This window comes from Archocentrus centrarchus, chromosome 7 (genome assembly GCF_007364275.1).
Source record: "Archocentrus centrarchus isolate MPI-CPG fArcCen1 chromosome 7, fArcCen1, whole genome shotgun sequence".
In the NCBI taxonomy this organism is placed as follows: Eukaryota; Metazoa; Chordata; class Actinopteri; order Cichliformes; family Cichlidae; genus Archocentrus; species Archocentrus centrarchus.
The window spans coordinates 6,064,114-6,083,607 of NC_044352.1; the positions used below are offsets into that span (position 1 = coordinate 6,064,114).

At 40.2% G+C, this 19,494-nt stretch overlaps 1 protein-coding gene across 1 annotated transcript in view; it reads right to left on the minus strand.

Annotated features, from left to right (window-relative positions):
* fam120c (family with sequence similarity 120 member C) overlaps nt 1-19,494 on the minus strand; it is a 35,457-nt gene that overhangs the window by 13,363 nt on the left and 2,600 nt on the right. Inside the window, exons 2-10 of the mRNA XM_030733080.1 lie at nt 14,549-14,795; nt 14,279-14,361; nt 10,687-10,815; nt 7,018-7,120; nt 6,785-6,858; nt 6,153-6,427; nt 4,630-4,792; nt 4,453-4,536; nt 2,310-2,481 (exon numbers count right to left, since the gene is read on the minus strand). Of these exons, the coding sequence (XP_030588940.1) occupies nt 2,310-2,481; nt 4,453-4,536; nt 4,630-4,792; nt 6,153-6,427; nt 6,785-6,858; nt 7,018-7,120; nt 10,687-10,815; nt 14,279-14,361; nt 14,549-14,795 (1,330 nt within the window). The remainder of the gene's footprint in view (nt 1-2,309; nt 2,482-4,452; nt 4,537-4,629; nt 4,793-6,152; nt 6,428-6,784; nt 6,859-7,017; nt 7,121-10,686; nt 10,816-14,278; nt 14,362-14,548; nt 14,796-19,494) is intronic.

Here is a 19,494-nt window from a genome sequence, read left to right on the forward strand (position 1 = left end):
AGACAAAACAAGAATTGGAAGACGTCACTGGGATTTGTGGTTATTTGTTTGCAAACCTGGCAGCCCATCTGGCTGTTAATGACTCTCCACATGTGGGAATTTTGTATTTTAATATGTCTTTTCAGACATAAACTACAGCCTTAACCGAGCTAATGCATTAATAGATCTTTGGCTGCATCAATGGCAAATCTTAAACACACCATTTGCAAATGTAACAGCAGCAGCAATTTATGGGAAATAAGAGTGTATTTTCCTTGATTTTAATGACCTGTAGAAATCCTGGTACTTCTCACCCTAAAACACAATATTACTAAAGCAGTTTTTCAGCATGAAATCAAAATGACCTCTGTAGGAAAAGGCCCAGGAGCAGACGAAAAACTGCAAATGTCTGAATAATAAGCTCCCAGTCGGTTTTCTGACAAGTCAGCAAATATACAACCCCTACAACCCACTTCCTTTTAGTCAAGGGAACTGAGAAAGGAAAAAAAAGTAACAGGCACACACACATCTGGAAGGTGGCCTAGTAAGAGCCCGACATGAAAAGTTTACCCAAGCAAACGTAAGGTTTGGGAGGTCCTGAGGCTACATGGCACCGCATGAAGGTGGAGTAAGTATCTATAGCCTGTAATCTGTTCAACTCAGAGGCCTTCTTCCAGTTTAAATTTTTATTCTTGAACTCTCGTAGAGGAGCTCTGCGTGATTCACAGTTCAAAATAATCCCTACTTATCTCACACTGGGCCTTTTTGCAGTTCCTCAGTTCACTCTGTCTGAAATAGAGACGCTCATGGCAAATAATTTGCTAGTCATTAAAACGAGAGGAAAAAAAAAAGAGAGAGAGACTGACTAGTCTAAAAGAGAGAAACATGACCAAACAAATATTTGTGTGTTTCCTCAGTGATATGAAACAGTTATTCATGTCTCTCAATTAAATATAATTAAAAATTAAAAATTATAAATATAACAGGAAAATGCACAGATTACTGTCAGACCCACTGAATTTAGTGAATGTACTGTGTGCGCCTACATGTAGTTGTGGTCAGACGTTTACATACACTAGTCATGAGCATGAACATCATGGTAATTTTGGGCTTTTAATGACTTTATTGTTCTTTTCCCAGGTCAGAGAAAACAGGAAAAAAAGGAAATAACAGTGCACAAGTTTGAATTTATTTTGGATTTTCTCTAATCCACACAGTACCAAATGTATACATACAGGCTCAAATATATACATACACCCCCACGGACACTTTTTGTAGCCATCAACAAGCTTCTGGTATAATTCTGGCTGGATATTTGACCACTCTTCTTGGCAGAATTGGTAGTTTATTTAAACAGTTTGCTATCCTAGCACAGATCCTGCTTTCAAGCATAGTCCACAAATTTTCAATAAGATTGAGGTCAGGGCTTTGGGAAGCTTAATGTTAGCCTGCTTTACCCATTCCAACCAGTTTTGATGTGTTTTGGATCATTGACCAGTTAGAACATTCAGCTGTGTTCAAGTTTCAACCATCTAGCTGTTGATTTGAGGTGCAGTTTAAGAATTTGGAGGTAGTCCTCCTCCTTCACTACTGCATTCACTTTGTACTATGTACCAGTACCACTAGCAGCTCAACATCTCCAAAGCATGATGCTCCCACCAACATGCTTGACAGTTGGTACAGTGTTCTTAGTTTTGAAAGCCTCATCTTTAATCGCTCCAAACAAAACTCTTCCCATTGTGACCAAATGACTCAATCTTGTCTCACCTAACCTTCAAACCTTTCTCCGGCAGGCCTTTGTTTTATTCATGTGGACATCAGTTGAGTTTGAAGGTGTCAGTTTTGGAACTGGAGCTTTTTTCTTGGTTGGCAGCCTCTTAGTCCATGGCTGGCAAAAAGAAACTACCAGTTATAGTCAATCATGACCACTAATGAGAATTTAACAGGTCTTGACTTTGTCAAGTTGAAAGAAACTGTACAACCTTCAGCACCACTTATTAAAAGATCTAAAGGGAGCGCACATGTGTATATTTGAGCCTGTGTGCATATTTTTGACCCTGTGCAGATTAGAGAAAATTCAAAATAAATTTAAGCTTGCGCACCCAATTTTTATTTTTAAAGTAATTAAAGATGTATGTGAACCATCATTCCACCCAGGAAAAGGAACAGTTCAAAGAAATCATTAAAAGCCCCAAATTACCATGACATGACTTCTGACCACAATTGTACTACAGTGAGGTTAACTGGCTAACTGCGAGTGTTCAAGCAACATTAAGCCCATCCTTAAATACTGCACCCAGGTATCTAGTCTACCCCAGACCAAGGCCTACCTTCCAGGGGTGCCCTCTTGCGGAGAGCAAGCCTCTCCAGGCGGCGGTGTGTTTCAGCCAGGCTGAAGAGGACGCCGTAGGCATACTGTCTGGCAGCACGGAACAGCAGAGAGGCAGGAGGCAGCTCAGAGTTACACTCGTCCTCTATACACACTGGCATCTTCATCTCTCCCTGAGGGATGGGGAAGGTAAGGGACAGGTGTGGACAAAAGGAAGAGGAGGCAAGGAACAAGAGCTCTGATGAGGACGATAACTCTCTTTTTAAAACCTGTTTAACACGACAATATGCTTTACACACGGACAAATGCTAAGACGGTGTTTTTAAGTTTGTTTTTGTTGAGTCTTACAGAGACAGTCAGCCTTGAATGTGTTTAGTTGGTCCAGCTTAAGCTGCAGAAGTTTCTGAGAGTAAAGGAAACAAGCTTCGCACATCTCTCAACATCTCAATTGCCAAAAATTACAGCTGTCGCAAGTGACAAGCTTGACAACAGTGTGAAAGAAAATGATCGGCAACAAGTTAATAACCTGAGAAAAGTGTATGATTAGAATCACACACATAAGTTTCATGTGTTGCAGTATTATATTTACTTACAATACTGCTCCCACATGGAACCACTGATCGTAAGCAAATGGCTGCTACAAGTCTGGGGCCAGAGCTTTCAGCTGGTACAGGGTGGTCATCTCAGCTCAGACTACTTCCCTGCAACCCAGCTCAGGATATGAGGCAGAAATTGGATGTATAGATATACGTATATAGACGTACAATGGCCCATGTTCAGCAACCATCACTCCAGTGTTCAAAGGACATATTACGCACCTAATATATGTTTATGATATAAAAGGTTGATTGGCTATTAGGGAAAAAAAAAAAAAAAAAAAACACTTTTCCAATTATGCCAGCACACCGGAAATGCTCCATACAAACAGGCTCTAACCAGAGAAAGAGAAGTGGGAGACCCCAGTGTAAACTTGAGCAAGAACACTGGGACACAACAGGGTTTTTCCTGCATAACTGGTTCAAAGATGTTGCAACGCCACCATATGCTACCCAGGGCTGCCGTCCTAATAAATGGCTGCGCCCTGCTCTCTTTCTCTCTCTCTCACAGTCAGCAGGTGGCAGCTGTGCTAACCAGAGCTGTTCTGCAGTATTTTGCTGTAAAAGCAAAAAGAGCGACAGTATGTCAGCTTTGCAACATTTACAGTGTGCTTTGTTAGTCAATGGTGCTAGTTTCGGTCATTATACAAAAGTACTGTATGCAGGGAGCCTGCAGCCAGCTAAGACTGAAGAAGCCACTTGGATGTTTCACCCACTGAAGACGCTTCATCCAAACGAACAGAATCAACTTTCTGGGCTAAGTTTTTTTTAGACAAGGCAAACAAATCAAATTTTTTTCCTCTCATTTAAATGAATAAACTCCAAACGTGTCGTCTGTGACACAGCGTACTTCAAAAGTGCCGCCGTTTGCAGACTTCCAGCAGCAACTACCATAATAACCCTGTTGGGTGTGTAGAGCAGTTTCTCAGCTTCCAGGAACCCTTTGAATTTTTCAAATAGGACAAACAGTCACATCATTAAGGTAATTCACAGTTCCTTTGATCAGCCGCCTCAGCGGTGATCTGCTCGGTGTTAACCAGCTGTTCGCGGCTAGTGGGGGGCAGGTAACGAGTGCTTCAGCGGCGATCGCCCGGTGTTATAGGGTTAAATTGTACCCATAAAAGCCAAACTGTGACAGCTTGTGAAGGGAGTAGTACACACAGTTGTTTCAACAACAGCAAAAACCTTCAGGTTTTTTTGAGACTAAAATCAAAATCACAGATGCTCATTCGTCAGATACTTTATATCTATATCTTTATAATGTATTGCTAATTCAATAAGCAGAACATTGTTTTCATCAGGTGAAAAACTCGGATTATGTGACTGTATGCATTGGAACAAAGTAATAATGGTAGACTGTCACAGCATGTAACTTACATAACTCAGACAAAAACATGTTTCAGTGGAAGGACATTTCAAGGTCACTTGAAATGTGGCAGCATATATGAGAGAGTTCAGGATTAAAACGGTCTCAGGTTCAAGATTTTTTCTGAAAAGCAGATGTTGAAAAAGAGTTTAAAACCCGAATATGAGGAAGACCTTTTTTACCTTGGTCAATATGTGGTAAATCTGGGGGTACATCAGCCCTCTTCTGTGTCTGTGTTCAGCTACACGAAGAACCTCAGCGCTGACCTACAATTAAAAAAAAAAAAACAGGAAACAGTGACAAACTTTCCCCAAAACAACACACACCTGTGCTGTGGTCCTCTGGAGTTCCTGTCTCACCTGAGGCAGAGGAGGTGTGGTTATGTCCATGTGACTCCGCGTCGCCATAGACAACAGTGACGGAATGTTTGACCCGCTCCCGTTGCCTTGGGAACCGTCTCCAGAGCCGGAGCCCCCTCTTCCAGCGGGATCCTCCCACCGAGAGGACTTGTCTGTCAAATGGCTGAAGAGAGAGGGTTTATGGGAATGTTTAGTTTTCCAGAAACTGGCATTTATCACGTGTACGTGTGATTCAACTGACTGGGAAAACTGTTTTATGTTGCATAAAGACGAACCAACAGCAATGTTTAAAATAAAACGATTGATAGCCAATGCTGACTGATATTTTTATGTATTTTGTCTCTGTATTGTATCTGTCCCTGTTATTAGTGCCTGACATAAATGTTTCAAATACTTAATTAAAAAAAGAGGTTTACATGCATATTATATTATTATTTACCATGAGAGATATGCGGCATACTGAGCGGGACCCTGAATTACTGGGTAACCCTCTCACTCACATTACACTGATCCATCATCATTATTAACTGACAAAATATTTCTTCTTGATTTGAAATTAAAGATTTTAATGTAACAGTGCACATGAAGAAACACTCATTTATCACATCTCCTTAAAATTTTTTCCTCCCTCCACGGGCACGTGTGATTGTCAGCAAAAAACTCCACTGTTTGTGTGTGGAGGGTGAAAAATGGAGGACAGACAGGCAAGGAATTTAACACAAAGAAAAACAAAATTAAATAAACAATAATTTTAAAAACACACAGTTTCAGCTGTCCGGCTGATATCTGTCCCCTTATGTTAACCAATTACGTTAACATTAGATCATTCATAACTGTATGCCAAGTCTCCTCACGCTGGAAGTGAGAAATAAACTCCAGGGTGTGTTTGTGTCTCTCTCAACGCTCACTACTCAATTTTTTTTTTTTGGGACACACATTGCAAAGTATGGACAGAGGAGGAGAACGTGCAAACAACCATAATGTCTGCATGTTCACCTCGTGTGTCGCTGCCCCGGCTGCAACGGTATGAGTCACCGGTGATGTCAGAGGGCAATGACAAGGACGATGGAGCAGATTGCCCAACCCTACTGCCTATCCCTGAGTAGAAGAATGAGTTACTGAAAGTCTATATACAGGCTTACTTACGCAAAAATAATATTAGTAATTAAAAAAAACAAACAATAAAACCGATACAGTGTGAAACCATAATTACTGTAAATGAGTGTAAAGACATCAGTGTCCACTACATGTCAGATTTATGAGCTGTCACTGCCCAGGCTTGCTCAGTCTTGTTTGCCTTGGTGTAAAAGTGGCCTAACAGGTTGGTAGGACATGCAGGACGTCTTAATTGAGAAAGGCAAAGCTCACGCAAGTTAATTTTCAGACATGAAACCCACAGAGTACAGTGGTTGTTTTATAGTCCTACGTTAGGTCCCTGCAGAACCTTCTACGCAGTTGTTGACTAGCACTCCTCCTTTCGCTTCAAACTGTGCAGAAGCAGCTTTACTTTCTCTGTGTCTTACTTGGCATTGCTGTCGTTGGGCTCATCTCCATCTGATGATGAGGAAGGAGACGGAGAGGGGCCAGACTGAGCGCCGGTGTGATGATTGGGTAGTCGACTTCCCCCCTGAGTGGAATCATATGGAGCTGACCAGTCAGAGAAGCCCATTTTGCCCGTCAGTGAGTCGTTGCAGTCTTGAGATGGCGGCTGCGGGGTCTGGAACAGAGTGGCGGAGCCAGGTCCATATGGAGCATTTTGATAGGGTGGCTTTAACCCCGGGACCTGGGGGGGAGGGAACTGGGAGGGGAGAGGAGGGGGAAAAAATAAGGGAAAAAGGGTTGGAGGAGGAAGAAGCATGGGAAATTGAGTATAGGACAGGAAGAGTAACAGGAAGATGTCTCAAGGGGTGGGAACTAATACTGTCCTATTTTATATCAGATCAAACTGGAAGCATCTAATCAAGGCTTGTGTGAGGATGTGAGACAGGAAGGAGTGCACCCTCCTCCATCACCTACTAAACGAGCACATGCCTCAAAGGGATTTCAAAGAGCAAAAAAAAAAAAAAATCTAATCCACTATTCTACATGTAGATTCATGTAGAAAGAACAATTACACATCAAAGAGGCTGAAGGATTAGCGAGAGAAGGAATCTACCTGATTCTTTCCAGGCTGCATCGGTCCCATGTGACCATGTGGTCCCCCAAATGGAGTGGGTCCAAACCCAGGTACTGAGCACAGCGAGACAGAAACACAAGGATTAAACAAAACTAGAAGAATGTGTTCTGTTCACGGTGAATTAAAGTACATCGAGTAAGCCAAAAAACAAAACAAAACAAAACAAAAGATTACATTTTCTGAACCTGCTTCCTGAGCAGTTTACTACTCACAAATGAAAGAGGAGGGCCCCATGTTAGGTGAGCGGGGTTTGGAGGCAGCTGAGAAATACTCCACAGCTTTCTTGAATCGCTCCACCTTGTCCTCCATACGAGACTGCAAAGGAAACACAGCAGCATGAAGACTGCTGAAGCTGCTGGGATTATGACAGCGAGGATGTTCTAACTGAGGGATCTGCTGGTGAGATTTCCTGCATTATACGACAGTGCTTAATGATTTCGCAAGATTCAGCATGTTTTGGTAATACGAAACACATGTTGGGTTGGTTGTCGCAGCAACATAGCCCTAAAGTTAAACCTACACGTTGGCTGGTTTATTCAGTGTAAACAAAATTAAACACCATGCCAAAACACTGTCCCCCAACCACGCCGCAGCGTTCTTGTGACACCAACACAGCCCCATAACCATTTAAACCCGTATTTGAGGCACACTTGACTCACTGCTGGAGTCACTCAGAAAAATAGTTTAAATTATGACTGTCAAGGTGCCTGGGTGGCCTAGTGGTGAAGCCGGTGACCACATACATATGCCGCGTTGCGGTGCGGACGGCATGGGTTCGCGTCCCGGCACGTTGCCAATTTGCCCGCGTGTCTTCCCCTGATTCCCCCCCCCCAATTTCCTGTCTCTCTCTCCACTGTCGATAAAAGCCGCTGTGGCCAAAAATGCAAAAAAAAAAAAAATTATGACTGTCATGCTGCAATAGAAATGCACATCATAAAGAATTAATTCAATTTCACCTTTAATGTGAATGATCTCTGTAATTCCTCATAACCCTCAAACAGAAGCTCATGTTAAGGTCAAACTTTGTACCCTCTCATTTGCCTTTTTCATCATTTCCCAATATCAATATATACTGCACTGCCTCTAGTGACTGACCACAAGAGTGAGCGATCATCTCAGAAGATTGAATCCAGCTTGGCTGATCCAATTCTCTTGTGGCTTTGTAAAACAGAAGAAACTGGATCAGGTTACCAGATCCAGATTTCCCAGTTTGAATTTTTTCAGCAACATTCCTGAAACAAACCCCTGGTCTCCCAACACTCTCTCTCTCTCACTTCAAGTTAACACACACTAGAGGTGCACCAATTCTGAAATTCTGGATCACGTGTTTATTTTGGTAGTTATTCACTTCCCCTTTGGTGCCAGGAAATAAATGAAGAATCATATCGCAAAAGACTGGACAGTTTTAAAGCTCTCCATCACACCATTTTTAAACATTTAACCAGTGCAAAAATATTTGACATAACAGATTGACTAATACAAGGCTGAACTCTCAACCCTATTAAACACAGGTGTCACTCATTACTACAGGAACAACTGGTTTATGATACCCAGTTAAATGTTTGCTGTGCTGGTTCCAGATCAGTAAATACCTGTGAAGGGAAGAGAGCAGCCATATTCTTTGCTTACTATAAACAGATCTCATCAAAAGGTTCATCTCTCAACCTCCCAGTCCCATCTGTGACACTCACTGCTGTTTTGGAGAAATAAGGTCAATAAAGGTTTATGCAACATACCTAAATCCTGTTGAGAAGTCTGTAAGCAAAAATGAGATGGACTAAAGCGTGTTTATCACTGTTTGAATGGAGGGATGTTATGTGAGAAAGCTGATCTGAATACATGAATATTCAGGTCCAGTTTATGGGACCTTTTCCTCTCCCCTGGGTACGTGCTGACAGTAGGAAAATTTGGATTATCCCCATACTTAGTTAGGTCCAACAGTTCAAGCAAATAACTTGACAATAATGCAATACAATCATTTGCTGCTTGATTCAGAAAAAATAAAATCAGTTCTGAACTCAACATGGCAGCACAAGTAAAAATGTTCCGCTTTATATATTTATTAGGGGTGGGACTCCATTCAAAAAATTAATCTAATTAATTAGGAGCTTTGTAATTAATCGAAATTAATCGCATTTTAATCACATTTAAATATTTAACACGATAAATATTAATTTAAGTTTGGTTGATGAATGAATCAATATACATAAGCTTAAGCTTCAAAATTTTGTTTATTTTCCCACCAGTCTACTACACAGACCAATGAAGGGTGGAAGTGCTCCTGTGATAAGCAAACTTCTGAAATTAAAGTTAAGCATCATAACTGGATAGTTTTAGTCAACATTAATGTCTCACTTAATATAGTTGGAAATTAATCATTCTCTCAGCTGTATTCCTTGATGTTGAAATGTGTCATGCTTGTTTTAACAGCTTATTTTGAATAACAGACTTAAAATTAAACCACAAAAAGGAGAAAAAGTTCGTTCTCCGTTTAACCAGCTGCTTTTACACAGCTGTGCTTCGCACTCAAGGTTGCTAGGCGACATGAGCTACGCAGAGGTGAGGGCAGGCGATGCTGATATGAAGGCTAGCCGCTCACTTCCGGTCTTTGCGGTCTTCGTGGGCTGCGAAGGACGTGGGCCGGGTCCTTCGAACGATGCGGCCGCTGAATTTTTGACATCGTGCGTCGATATAATCTGTATGCCTGGAACTCGTGCACTGAGAAACGTTTCACGGTGCAAAGTGCGATTAAAATGCGTTAAAATTTTTAATTCGTTAATTTCCCCGTAATTATTTAATCGAAATTAACGCGTTAAAGTCCCACCCCTAATATTTATATATAAATTGTAAAGATAAATTGAAGATGCTATTTTAAGTCTGTCAAACTCAATTTTACTAAAGATCAGGCCATGTAGTTGATTAATATGATGGGATAGACGGGGGTTTGTCCAATAGTTTGGGCCGAGGTGTAATGTCATGAGGTTCAATAGCAGCACATTGCTGTGGTCCTGCCAGGTGAAAACCTGCCTGGTTTGGAGTCTATGAAGACCCAAGTCCTTTTAGCGGGCAGCCATCCTGGTAGTGCTTTCAAGTCCCTATCTAAATGAATGAGGGAGAATATCAACTTTAAACTTTAATTTAACACAGACTGTTTTCTCTAACTATAGGTGAACCAGTTGTGCTTACAAACCCCAAAAGGTCCACTTTGAGGCATGAAAACAAGATACTATAAGACCACGTGTGCATGCTTGAAGATGATGTAGTAAATACACCAGCTTCACCTTTTGGTTAGCACAGCCTCATTATGTGTTCAGCTTTTTCTCGTCATGTGGAACAGTGGAAAAACACATGCACTCTGCCAGCGCGGCTCAACTGACCACCTAAACCAACCACAATGGAAAAACCCTATTAGTCAATGTGAATGTCAAAGAGCTTCGACATGACATGCAGTTTATAAACATGTTCAGTAAACTGCTACTGAACCCCTACCATAATTTTCCTTTTACAGAAGACACCGGGCTCAATGAGCTACCCAAATACAGGCTTAAATATTTATGTGTCCTCCAGACGTAATCAACACAGCAGGCCCGCTTCCGAAGATGACACCGGGGACTAGCTAAACCTGTGCAGCACAGATTTACAACAGATGGGCAGAAAGCTACAGTTTAGCACTGATGTGTGAGGAGGTACAGTTGCTGACTCAGGCCTGGTGTCAACAATAATGACCTATTTTACTGTCAGCAAAAATCCGACGTGTAAAGTCAAACCTCAGCTAAAATCATGTCCTTTTTCATGTAAATCATATTCAAAGAAATGTTAATTCACCCAGCACGATGTTAGTTTAGCAGTCAGTAAAAAGGATCAGCGCACACATGACCTACCTGTGACTGTTTGAAGACATCTCTGGCGATGGCGTCGAGGTTTCCCAGGTCTTTGATGGAGGCGACGTACTCTGAGACGGCTTTGATCACCACCTCACAGGGCGGCAGCACCAACTGATGGGCTCGCACCTGACAGCAAAAGAACAAAGGGTCTCATGTACTTATATCGAGCTACGAGGAGAGCAGCACTGAAACAGCCGCGTGAGTGTACTGAGAGGTAGATTTTTAAGAAGCGTTACGCAGAAGAAGCACTCGTTTCTAACTGTTGGCTTTGTATTAATACAAAATTGATACAAATTTTTCAAAAAGCATCTCTGGTTATTTTCCCCATATAATCTAGTATTGTGATGTTACACCTCTGACAAAAAAAAAAAAAAAATTAATAGATCTAAAAACTTTTAATTTTAATACAATGCCAATAATAAAATGATACTGATCCAGCTAGATGGCTTTAGGCACCTGCCCATCCCAGTGTTAAATTAATAAGCGGTATTTCTTGCTCCGAGGGAGAGGCTGGTTAGGTTTGTGGGTTTGTTTGCATGGTTACTTAAAAGTTTATGGGCAGCTTTGCATGAAATTCTTGCCACCGGTGGGGCTTGGCCAAACTTGGAAATGATTAACCAATACAGTCTCACAGCAGGTGGTGAATCAGAGCTCTAATCTATTGGTTTGACCTGTGGATATGAATTTCCCACTTCTTTCATACACAGAATTTTCACCTGATCCATCTCAAATGTACTGATTTGATCACTTCACAGATTGTTACATTATTATTCGATTCATTATGAAATTATGACTAATTAGCATTGAAAATCACTTGGTTAGCCTTAGGCATTCAAAATAACAGGTTTAGGAGTCAAGAACGACCTGGTTAGGTTTAGATGGGAATGACTTGGATAAGTTTAGAGGTCAAACTGTTTGGTTAGGTTCAGGCATCAAAAACAACTCAGATTTAGTCATTAAAATCTGTTTGGCTTTGGAGAAACTCATGGACCATGAAAATAAATAATGTGGTTCCTGCTTTTTTCAAAGCTCCATTTTCTTGGGTGCAATACTGAATCATTCCCACTGAAGACTCTGGACAACAGCTGCAGCCACAAAATATACTCGCTATTGAAAAAGCATCCATCCATCCATCTTTTTCCACTCATCCAATTCAGGATGTTAGAAGGGTGGGAGCTTATCCAGAGAGGCAGACTACATTTAGACAGGTCGCCAATCTGTCGCAGGGCTAATACAGACAGACACTCACATTCACACCTATGGGCAATATAGAGTCACCACTTAATCTAACCCCATGCTTGTCTTTGGACTGGAAGGAAGGACACTGGAGTACCTGGAGAGAACATGCAAACTGAAAGGCCCCAGACTGAATTCAAACCCAGAACCTTCTTGCTGTGAGGCGACAGTGCTAACCACCGCACCACCCTCTACTGAAAATTACTACATACAAAGCTGTGCTGGGCATCACAAAATAGGACAATTCATGAGCGTGAAGGCAAACACATTGTGAAATAGTTGTGAACAAACGTTTTGCTATGAGACTCTCCTGGATTAACTCCTGAAGTCAATCCATATGTGTGTGCAAGAATTTCTGGAAGGATTATCATTTCATTCCATTATCTGTTCAATAATACACCTCAAAATGTATGAACTGATTCAGGTTTCCAGTTCTAATAGGACATCAGTGCCTTGCCTTCAAGTGTTTGCTGGGATGGGGAATCATCACTTTGTAAAGCAACATCCAACATACAAAAAGTAATAAATTGGTATTTACTAGTAAAATAATGCATGTCAATGGAACAAGACAAAAACAGCTAAAGAAAAATAATGAACAAAGTGAGCTAAATCGTTTGACCTTTGTTGTTTACGGTCCCTGCTCTCAGTTTCAGTGTGGGCGCACCTCGTCACACATGAGGAACGGAGCAGATGAGCCAAAGATGATGTGATGATATCAAGTTGAAAATAACTTTTGTCACCCTAAGCTTCATAACAAGTGTTATCATAACTAGAGACAGAAGCCATCCAGGATAGCAGAGTCATCTGAGCCTTTTAGTCATCTGCAGTAACGCAAACTACTGCACTAAAAATTTGTTGGTGCAGGTAGTTCACACCTGCTGCAAAGCGTTAACCCTTACGTTAGCACTCTTTCTAGCAACTGGTGCACTGCTGCTGAGGCATGGCATAGTAAACACAGACCAATATAGGATTAAATATACTGACTCCTTGTGACCAACACCCAACTTTCTGAGGCACCATCAGACCCAACATTTGATCTAATGAGGTTCATCTGAGTCTGCATGTGGTTGGCTAGCAGACATGAACCTTTACTTTTTTTATTATTATTATTCTTTTAAGCATGATTTCATTTCAAGTTTCTGGGCCACGACTGAGGACGCTTTAAAGGGATGGATGAAAATCTTCTAATATATTCAAATTTTATATGAATATTTTAATATTCAATTAATATTCAATTAATTTAATATTCATTTGGATGTTAACTTCTGAAAATGTCACTTTATCCAGGATGATAGGAACCATGTTACACATCATACTTTGGCACAAAGAGTCACTTTTGAGAGTAAAATATTAAATATTTTTAATCTAAAGTTTAATGCTGACAATATAGCCTCTTTGAATCATATCAAAATCCCTAAATGCTTAAACATGAAAAGACTACAACATTTCGTCCCTTGTGTAGTCTAACATGCAAAGTTCATGGGTGCACAATAGTGTTGGAAATGGCTCAGAGGCTCTGAAAATTAAAAATTATAATTTTCTAACTACCCAAATATTATTTCTCCCTATGACTAAAGTAGAAGTCTGTGCAAATAGTTATCTAGACAATTAAATGTTACCTTTGCTAGTAAAAGTAGCATAAAGTAATTAGTCAGATTTAAGTGCAGCCGCCAGCGGCCCTGGCCTATGATAACACCCACCACTCTCTGTGACGGGAAGTTATAAGCAAGCAAGAGCGAAAGTAAGACCGGTGACAGGCAAGTGAACCGGCAGAGTTCAGCAGTACTTCAATCATGAAAATGCAGTTGTATAAAGGTGGTATCAGAGTAAACCACATCAAAGACATTCTGCAGCGTGTGGACGAAGGCTGCAAATGCTAGCAGTGCTACACACTCGGCACTCTGAAAGCTATTAATTGTAACAGTTTGCATCACACAACATTGGTCTGCCACAGCTGTGGCAACCAATGAAGAAAATGATGATGTGCATCTAAATCCTGCACTGAGACCTCTCAGGGAAAGGCCTTCCTTAGAACCAGAGCAGACACTTCAGGTGTGTTTTAACAGTCAAGTAGCTTGTTGCACGATGGTACTATATTTAGATATTTATTAACACTTCCTACACGTGTTTCACAATAAAAGCCTTCTAAAGATCAAAAGGAGAGATTTTATTGTGAATGCATTAAAAAAAGAAAATAGGACACCCCTCTCTTGAATAGGTGCCATCTATAAAGTTTATGCCAAAATCTGGTTTTGTTTAAAACTGAGTTAAGGGTTCATGTGACATTACATACTGTTACAGCTAATATTGTGTGTGTTTCTCAGAGAACTTTGGACACAGAACCAGTCGCTACCTTGAGGGAGGCTAGTGGGTGTTCTGGTCCCAGCAGACTCCAGTGGAAGGCAGCCAGGTCCTCATCAGGCAAAATATGATTTCCTGCAAGAAGGAAACTCTTAACTCTTTGCTGTGTCAGTGAACAAGAACAACAAATTTAGTTGCCAATTATAACTCACAAACAGGAGTGTGTCTTTCTACAAAGAGAAATGTGGGATACATGTTTGCTTTTTGTGTGTGTGTGTGTGTGTGTGTTAGTTGAGCTGTGTGCGAGTATGCCGCTCCTCACCCAGCAGAGCAGCAAAGCAGGGCAGGTGTTGTGTCTTGAGCCCGAGCTGCCTGGCAGCCTCGGACAGCAGATACTGGTGTGTGGTCAGGTTCTTGCCATTCCAGCTCAGTTTGAGCGCATGTGAGGAGAAGTAGGCGGGGACGTTGCAGAGGGCAAACTCTGAATCCTGAGCGATCAGGCCAGCAAATCCATAGTCTCTGTAGAGAGAGAGCACTTCCTGGTGGTGGTCCTCCAAAGTCTGTACAACCTGTAGATGCAGAGAAGACAAACTTGTAAACTCTGTGTGATGTGTGGCACCGCCTCCTTCATATTTCAAGTACAAACAGCATGGTAATTTAGAGCCGTAATAATGGATTAACAGAAAGTTAAACTATAGCTATTCTCATCACTGTTTAAGTTGCTTTTTTGTGCTCTGTGCTCTTATTTTGAAAGTTGAGTTGCTCCCAAAGACTATACAAATGATGGATCTAGCTATTGTGATGTCTTGCATTTTTTTTTTTTTAAACACCCATGGGAACCATAACTTACAAAATCAACTTTATGTTGCCAGGAAAGTAATTTAAAGACATTAGTTTGTTGGTAAATAATGATGGGCATTTTTCAGTACTTTCAGCATTTTACAGACTAGAGCTGCTCGATTATGGGAAAAAAATCATAATCACAATTATTTTGGTCAATATTGAAATCACGATTATCTAACACACTTACTGACTTTGTAAACACTGCATTTATTGCACTTAAAGAACAGTGAATATATAAAAGTATAAAAAAATATATAAATAAAATGCAATATAAATAAATACATTATAATTGAAACACAAATAAATAGATAAATAGAAAGGTAATGCCAGTTATCATGCCTAGAAATACCACGAAGAAACTGGACCAAGTTATTTAGACCAAATAAATTTGCTCACATTTTAGTGCCACATCATACTGACAGATCCTGTACATCGGTTTTAGGGGGGCGGGGCAAACAGGGTGTGGTGCTAATTACACCCGCAGAGCGAATATTGGTGGGGACATCTCTTCAATGCTCTCATAGATGGCAGCATGAACAGATCTGCTAATCAGGAATCGTGATAATAACGGACTTTATTTGAAATTTCTCAGGAGGTGCAGATCAGGTTACAGCGTAGATTTCCCGCTCGATAATTAACGGTAATTAACACATAATGCACCTGCACAAGCGTAAGTGCAATGTCACTGGCCACTTATGTAGGTTACGTTTTAGGGCCGCAAAGATTCAACGCTGCAGCACAAACTTAGAGTATAGGGAGCGTAATGTGACAAAATAATTTAAATAATTTTTTGTCGATTACGCTGTTTTTGTGATCGTTTGGAGCCAAAAATCTAATTTTGAAATCCAGTTTCAATTAATTGCACAGCCCTAACACTACAGGGCCACATTAAGAAAAAAATTGTGCATTTTGAGAATAAAGAATAAATTTTGAGGAAAAAAGTCATAATGTGGAGATTAAAGTTGTTGTTTCAAGTCAAACAAGATCCACGCCATGTTTGCTGTACCCTCCAGAATGTCTTGTGTTACGAGTTAGTGAAACTATACTTTAGAATCGGTTATAGTAACAAGGAAATTATTTCTCTTTTAGCACATAAACACAATTTAGTGGTAAGTATAATAAAGTACGAGGATGTTATAGAGATGTTGCAGAAAGCTGCAGAAAGAACACACAAACTGGCACTGGCACTGGACAGATGCAAGGATATCGATGGTTGCATCTTTGTGTAGTACAGAAGGAATGCGTTGAATCACAAGACACAATAAGACAGCTGATCAGGTTGTTTCATCTACTCGAGGCATTTTGTAGAGGGTATAGCAGCCGTGGCTGTTGTTTGACTTGAATCGACAACTTTTTTCTCAAAATTTTGACTTTATTCTCAAAATGCACTTTTTTTTCCCCCTCAATGTGGCCCTAATACTCCTTATAATACAGACCACATGACATTTTAGGGAAAAAAAAGTGAGAAGGTGGACTGCCAACATAGAACATGACCAGCTCTTGTGCAAGCTGTCACTACAATATACTCAGTTTATGACGAGTGTAGAGATGACCAACTGAAAATGGCACTGACACATTTTATACCAAGGAAATATTTCTGCTCCATGCTCCATGACAACATTTCATAAAGCACTGTTTGCTTGCAAAATTGCATCTGTGGAAAGACTGTGCTGCACTGGTTACTTTCAGTTTCCTGGTGATGTAGATATTTGGACATATGGCTGCGTAATTTTCTTCATAGTTTGTGGATGAGAGGCAATATTTTTGTGAGATAGAGGGAGAGCAGGACAGCTTCGGGAATACACTACAATTGGTATGTTAATCTTTTTAATCAATGTCAGAATTAATCAATTTGAAAACTAAATAATTACACTGAGCTTCTTTATTAAAATTCAATTTAATGAGCTGGTAATCAAATATCTTCTTTCAAATTAAATCAATAGGGGACAAAGATGGCAAGGATGACTGAGACTTGTATAAAGTGCTTCCTATCTCCGTATCAATAAAACCAGGGCTCTGGCTATACATTAAAAATCAAAAATCAATCAAAACAATGCCTTTTAAGACCTTTTTAATTAAAAATTAAAATTCAAACAATGTCGAAATGACTTAAGAGATTATCCATGGGAACTACTACCTGGGTAAATAACTATTCCAATAGTGCAATGATCACTACAACACAATGATGCTTTTTAAAATCAGCTAACAATAGTGAAGTAGATTTTAAGACACCCACACAGGAAGAGTGTAGCAGACGTGGAATCAGAGACCATGAAATGCCAATAAAATTCAGCAACTGGTAGCGGCAGAGAAAACGGGCGTGCACCAAGTTAAACTTATCTCTATTTTGAAGTGACTACCAACCGGAGCAAAGAAAACTACTGACTGATATATAAAGATGTGGTCTGCTGACAGTTATGGTAAAAAACAAGATGTAATCTCATTTATATAAACACGATTTAACATTCATTTACTTAACTTAAAAAAGTATTTTACGAGTCTTTTTTTCTTTAACTTTAAATACAGTCAAATCAAATAAAACAAATATAACTACATCAGTGGGGTAAAAAGAAAGAGGTGAAAGTGGTGGGGGACGCAGGGTCATCTAGCAGGCAGTTAGGTGCAGACTGAGTATCTTTGACCATAAAGCCCAACTCGTTTGCCTATTGGAGCCTTTTATTACTTTTCCTGGTTCTAGATAACTTATAAACCAAAGACACTCTTTAAGCCGACTCGGCTCAAGCTGAACTGAATGATGACTGAATGTGTGCTTTAAAGGAGAGGCGAAAGCACGATGCTATAAATGCAAGGAGTAGGCCTGACGAATAACACGACACAAAACAAGAGCTTTGTCGCAGAAGTTAATGCAAAAGAATGATTATTCTCTCCAGATCATGTTTTTATAACAGCTGGAAGACAAAAGAATTAAAATTTAAATAATCAAGCCCCAAAATGTGGCAAGCACCAGGGATGTGTGCGACTGGTCGACTAGACATTTAAACACTGCTGCTCTCGCTAGCCTGCACTAGAAATACTAGCTAGCTAAGCATTAATGTACAGCAGTTGGTAGACGTTACGAAGGCACCCTCTGCTAACTGGGGCTGCAGCCGTGACAAATGATTACGCCGCTCTCTCTCTCTCTGTGTGTGATGGGAAGCTTTAAAAAAGCAAGGTGAAAAAAAATTAAGCATACGACAGCTTCAGTACTTTAACTTAAAAAAAATAATCAGTTATGAGCAGTTTGTGTCAGAGTAAAGTGACATATCCACAATCTGCATAGGCGTGTGGACACTAGACTGCACGACACAAAGCCAGTGGCACGAGCATTGTTAACATCGGCAAATTAATGACATTGTGTACATAAATACACCTTGTATATCAGATTGCAGTTAGTCCTGAATATTTTCTGAGTGTTTTCTTACTTTACATTACTCAACTAGCCCAATTTTTTTCACTTGCTTTTAAACATCTAGTAAATTAGTTGCCAGAGACGTCTTCAGTAACTACATTAGATGTTCAACTACAAAGTGATGATGAATATTACTAAGATTCCAATATATTAAAGTTTGTTAAGCCTAAGAGTGGATTGGTTTGGTAGTGTGGTCTTTATTATATTTAAGTTTTATTTCCTTTTTTATGACAATGTTAAAATGTTTTTATATTCTATATGTTCCTGACAGCAGAATGAGGGCCCACTTATAGAGAAATAATATAGCAATAACAGAGCGATATACTGTGAAACAGCCAGAATCTTTAAAATATTGTGATACGGAGTCTAGTCCTGCTGGCCCAGCACTATACATGAGCTATTAGTTTCAGTTTTAACTCTGTATCTCTAAAACTAATATGACAGTTTAACCATGAGAATAATGCACATGCTGCAACTTCAAACAGACTAAACTGCCATCCAATACACAACACTAAGCAGAGCTCCAAAGCTGCACAGATAACAACAACAGTAACCCCTGTGAAGGTGCAACGCAAGCAGAGATGAGATACTCGGAGCTGCAGAAGTAAGATTGTTTCTCAGAATACAGGTAGGGAAAAACAAGCATGCACACATGGGAACTGTGAGTAACGATGCTGTATGAGCACAAGAAGCATCAGAGTGCGTTGTAGTGTAATGTAGGTGGGATTTTTCTATTCTAACAAGTATCCTCTCAGGATACAATATGGCACTGTGTTTTTGTTATACCAGCTATGGGAAAGTAGATCAAAGGCAAAACATGACAGCAGGCTACATACAGCTGACTAGAGGGGACTGCGAGAGGCAGAAAGTGGTGCAGCTGCATTTATGGCTTTCTAGGATACATTATATATTTCATCTTACTGTATTATACATCAGGATAATAATAGCAGAGTGGTTCAGTGCATTTACAAAGCACAATGTTAATGCTTCAAAAGGTCACAGGCACAAATTTATAT